The 4,686-nt window shown below is 43.1% G+C and overlaps 1 protein-coding gene across 1 annotated transcript in view; it reads right to left on the bottom strand.

Moving 5' to 3' along the window:
• Positions 1–6: 6 nt before the first annotated feature.
• LOC119618050 overlaps positions 7–4,686 on the bottom strand; it is an 18,863-nt gene continuing 14,183 nt past the window's right edge. The window contains exons 5-6 of the mRNA XM_037981906.1: positions 1,287–1,586; positions 7–435 (exon numbers count right to left, since the gene is read on the bottom strand). Of these exons, the coding sequence (XP_037837834.1) occupies positions 194–435; positions 1,287–1,586 (542 nt within the window). The 3' untranslated portion in view covers positions 7–193. The remainder of the gene's footprint in view (positions 436–1,286; positions 1,587–4,686) is intronic.

Below are 4,686 nucleotides of genomic sequence, written 5' to 3'. Positions count from 1 at the left end.
AGGGTTCCTATGAACTAACAGCAAATGTAAAAGTCATTCTTCCTGATTAAATTCTGACAATAACTCAGCAAGAAAAGCTCCATTTTAAAGCCACTCCAGCAGGTGATGAGGAACATGTGTCCAGCAGCTGGAAGTGATGAAGGAGATGTGATGGTGAGGAAAGGCGAGCAGAAAGCAGTGGGTCAGCAGGTGTTCAGTTGGTGGACGCTCCCTTGTTTGTGAGGATCATCAGCAGAGAGAGTCCACAGCAGTACACCAGACTCTTCACTATCAGCAGCGAGTACAGCAGGCAGAGCAGCTTCACCCTGACCTCAGACTGGAAGGACTCGGCCAGCTTCACTGGGGACGGAGGAGGGAAGGAGGCTGGTGCTCCGGCAGACGCTGGAGGAGTTGGAGCTGCTGCTGCAGATGTTGTTGCTGGAATTTCAATAAGTCCTGAAAACAGAAGAAGAAAACATTTAAAAAGTCAGTCGTCTGCTCCTCTTTAAAGCAGCTGAAGGAGGCGTCTCTCTGGACTCGAGTTCACTGGTGTCCAGTCCTGGTCCTGGAGGACCACCATCCTGCATGTTTGAGATGTTTCCCTGCTCCTCAGCAGGTCCTCAGGTTCTACAGAAGCCTGTTAGTCAGGTGAGCAGAGAAACAGCTGAAACATGCAGGACAGCGTCCCTCGAGGACAAAGATTGGACACCGCTGCTCTTCATGAGGGAGTCTTAAAACATTTCCGAGGTTCTCAGTTTTCTCATCTGAGTCCCAGAATTTTAAACATGTTCAAAGATTTTTCATTAAAATAATCTCAGAGACATGGCGGGCGTCTCAATAGTTTCAGTAAATTCTGCAGAATCAGATCTGACTCCTGCAGGGAGCTCTGCTCTGACAGAAAACATCTGAGCTTCAGCCCCGAATGGCTGAATAATGATTAAAAACAGGTGCAGACTGAAAACATGCATGTTAGCTTCATTATTGACTCTGAATTGTCCCCAGGTGTGAGTGAGAGTGTGACTGATTGTCTCTGTGTCTCTGCGATGGATTGGAGACTTGTCCCTCACAGTGACTGCTGCAGACCCAGAGAGGTCAAAGAGGGTAAATAATAAACAGATGGATGGATGGTCTGAAAGGAGGCTGCTGAAGCAGATCAATGTGGGCAATAAAACAATCTGCACGGCTTACAATACAGTTTGTCCAGCTGGGCTGTGATTTCAGAAAATCTGAAGGCAGCTGGCTGCAAACACTCAGAGTTCAGGCAGATTTTCCTGTTTGTTCAGTTTGGAGCAGAGAGATGTTATTACCTTGGGTTTGGTTCGTCACGATGACCCCCTTGTGTTTGACGCTGCAGATGTATTTATAGGTGAGGAGATCATCATCAAACTCCCTGATGCTGGCAGATCGTTTAGATCCTGTGAACTTCTGCTGTCCCTCAGCAGAGCTCAGCTCCTCCAGAGGACCGTCCTCCTTCTGTCTTTTCCAGTAGATCCAGACCACCGGAGGAAAAATGTTTGAAGCCAGACACATCAGTGAGGTCTTCTCCTCCTGGTTGGTTCTGGTTCTCAGTGGGCAGACCGTCACCTGGGGCGGCAGCAGCTGCTGATCTGAAGCTGGACAGCAGCAACAAGCAGCTCAGTCAGCAGCAGCTTCAGGCTGATCCTGGAAACTACATGGACTCTGATCACTAAACTCCTCATCACTGCAGCCACTGGATCCAGCTGCCATCACACACTGGCAGGGACTCAGGGGACACGGGTCAGAGGACACTTAGTCCAATCCGTCCTCATGTCTGGAACCAAACCCTGTTTCCAGTTTACAGAGAGTTTGCCTTTTATTGGATCATATTCATGTTTCATTAGGACTCAGATTTGCATCTAAAATCATTTTATTCATCTTCAGAAAAAAAGGCTTTTGTCTAATTTCTAATTTCAACATTTAGTCAAAAAGCCAAATAAAAAATATGTGAATTGTTTATTTTTCTATAGATTTTATATTTAATAAAACAGATAAAGACAAAATGTAAATGTGGAAAAATATCCAGTTTAATTCACAATTTTAACAAATAAAATGTATACAAAAATTTATAAAATGATTAAGCATTTTTAGATAATAAATTTTATATTTTCAAATTTTACTGGTCAGTTTCCTATGCGTCAATTTAATATTTAAATGTTTTTCAGATTTCTTTTTTTCATAATTAAACTTTAAATTCTTATCAGAAACATTTATTTCACTTTTCCTGACAAACTTTCTAATGATTATTATTCTAATTTATTTTATTTATTAATGACTTTAACAAACAAATGTTCAGCTTCAAGAAACTGCAGATCAGAGTTTTTATCTGCAGCTAATTTATAATTTTCATCCTGTTTTCTTATTTAAAATATTCTTTAACAAAATTCTTGTTTCTTCCTTTTCTACCAACATTTCTGATTTATAATAATGGTTAATATTTAACATTATGTTCATTTTCTTTGAACAAATAAACATTTATATATTTTATTAAAATACAGTTTTAAAGTTTAAATAATTTTCAACAAATTTATTGAATTACTGAGATTATAAACATTTATTTTTACCATTTACAACATTACTAATATTCACAGAAATAAAAACATCTCATCTTCAGTCCAGCAGCTGCAGGATGAATAAACTAACATATAAAGACATGAAACATCAGAAACTGACTTTAAACACATTTTAACTTCTACAATAAAACAACTGAAGGAGAATCAAAGTTTCTTCTTACCTGCTACATACAGTTTAGCTCCAGGACCAAAGAGCCATTCGTAGGTATTAGTGAACCATCCTCTACACAGTCAGAAAGTCTGATACAAAAACCTGTCTGCTGCTGAAGGAGTCAGCTGAGCTGAAATATCAACACATTTCTACAAACCTTCATGGTCCCCAGAGGATGAACCTGATGAAGTGACTCTGTTGATTCAGACTTTTTATCTTCTGTCTCCAGCAGCTGAACATTTGTGGTTTAAACTGAAATATCTGAACTGTTGGATGGATGGTTGTCTAAACTGCTTCAGACCTTCATGGTCCCCTGAGGATGAACCTGAGGAGCTTGTATGGTCCTAGTTTCTCTCGGCCATCAGGTCCCATGGATCCTGAATGGGAGGATTCCAGTCTTCCTTCTGAACTTGTCCGTCTCGTCCCTGTAAATAAACCTCTTATCGTTACTCTGTGTCTCTGCAGTCTGTCTGCTCTCAGATTTCTCCTCAGAAAACTATCAGCTGTCAGAATGATGTCAGAGCTTCAATCCCCAAAGTTTATCCAAGAAAACTCCAAATGATGCTGAAACAGCCCTGCAACAGATCCTTAAACAACAAACCACTAGTTCCAACATGGAGGAACTCAGTATCATGATGTTCACCGTTAATCAAGAACTATCTGCCTTATTTCCTCATTCCCAGAGTCCTCTGCCATCAACTAACAAACCATCCATCTGCCAGAAGCCTTGGATGGAGATCCTGATCCCTGTGGAGGTTTCAGCAGCCTTTAGCCACGCCCCCTCCACCTCCTCCTCCAACAGCTCCATGGTTTCCCTCCTGGTTGGACCTTTAAAAGGCAGACTTCTTCATTGGTCCGAGGCTTATTTAACCTCCTGAGATCCAGGCTTTAGTTTGCTGACCGCTACAATCCTCCAGCTCCTCAGTATCAGGAGGGACAGAAGGTTTGGCTCCCCACCTCCCAGTGAACGAGCCCATCTGTTCATTGGTCCATACTGCATGGAGACGTCCTTCTCAAGCTTCCCCCGTCCACGGGGCTTCATCCCACCTTTCATTTCTCAGGTCAAACTCTTGGCCCAGAGCCCACTTTGCCTTCCTTCTGACCCCCCCATCGACAACCATCCCTCTAACACTGCCCATTTCAGACGTGCGCTGTAGGGTCAAGGGTTTCAATACTTCATTGATTGGGAGGATTATGGTCCTGAGGAGAGATCATGGATCCCACCGTCCTACATCCTGGACCCTGAACTTTGTTCTTTGTTCTACAGAACCCGTCCAGAAACAAAGACTGAGTTCACCAAGAGGTGGTTCTTTAGGGGGGTGGGTTACTGTGAGGATTCCAGTTTTCTGTTTCTGGTTTCTTCCCCACTAACCATCCTTTGCAGCTCTTGGGAGGCAGACGGAGCCAATCAGGCCTCAGCTGCTTTGAGTGACAGCTGATGAGCACTGGTATATTGGATCGAGCCAGACCAGAACTCTCCTCTGGACCGTTGTTTGAATGAGCTAAAGCCTTGTAAAAGTCTCCTTACTAAGAAAGATTACTCACTGCGTGTTATCTCCCTGTGTTCCCTGCAGTCTTTGTGACTCTTCCTCCTTCCTGAAGACCTCCTGAGTAAATCATCCTGTTACTGATACTCTGTGTCTCTGCAGTCTGTCTGCTCTCAGCTGTCAGAGTGACTCCTAAATCTTAATCTGAAGACAGATTGATCTGAAAATGTTCCAGTCAGGATCCAGCAGTCCTTTAATCTGAGCTCATGTTCAGAAAATCCAACCTGAACTGTTTTGTTGGCAGAAGTTTGAAGTGTTTTCTGGATCCTGGACAGAGAAATAAGACCTGTGCTCTGAGCTGACATGGTCCTCTTGTTGGACGTTGTCTTGCTGAAAGTGTTCAGTCTGTTGAGTCTGGAAGCTGCAGCTGCTGAAAGCTCCTGATCCTGAATGCTGCATGGAGCTCTGTGGTTTCCTG

This window comes from Kryptolebias marmoratus, linkage group LG20 (assembly GCF_001649575.2).
Source record: "Kryptolebias marmoratus isolate JLee-2015 linkage group LG20, ASM164957v2, whole genome shotgun sequence".
In the NCBI taxonomy this organism is placed as follows: Eukaryota; Metazoa; Chordata; class Actinopteri; order Cyprinodontiformes; family Rivulidae; genus Kryptolebias; species Kryptolebias marmoratus.
This window is presented reverse-complemented; position numbering and strand designations above follow the sequence as displayed.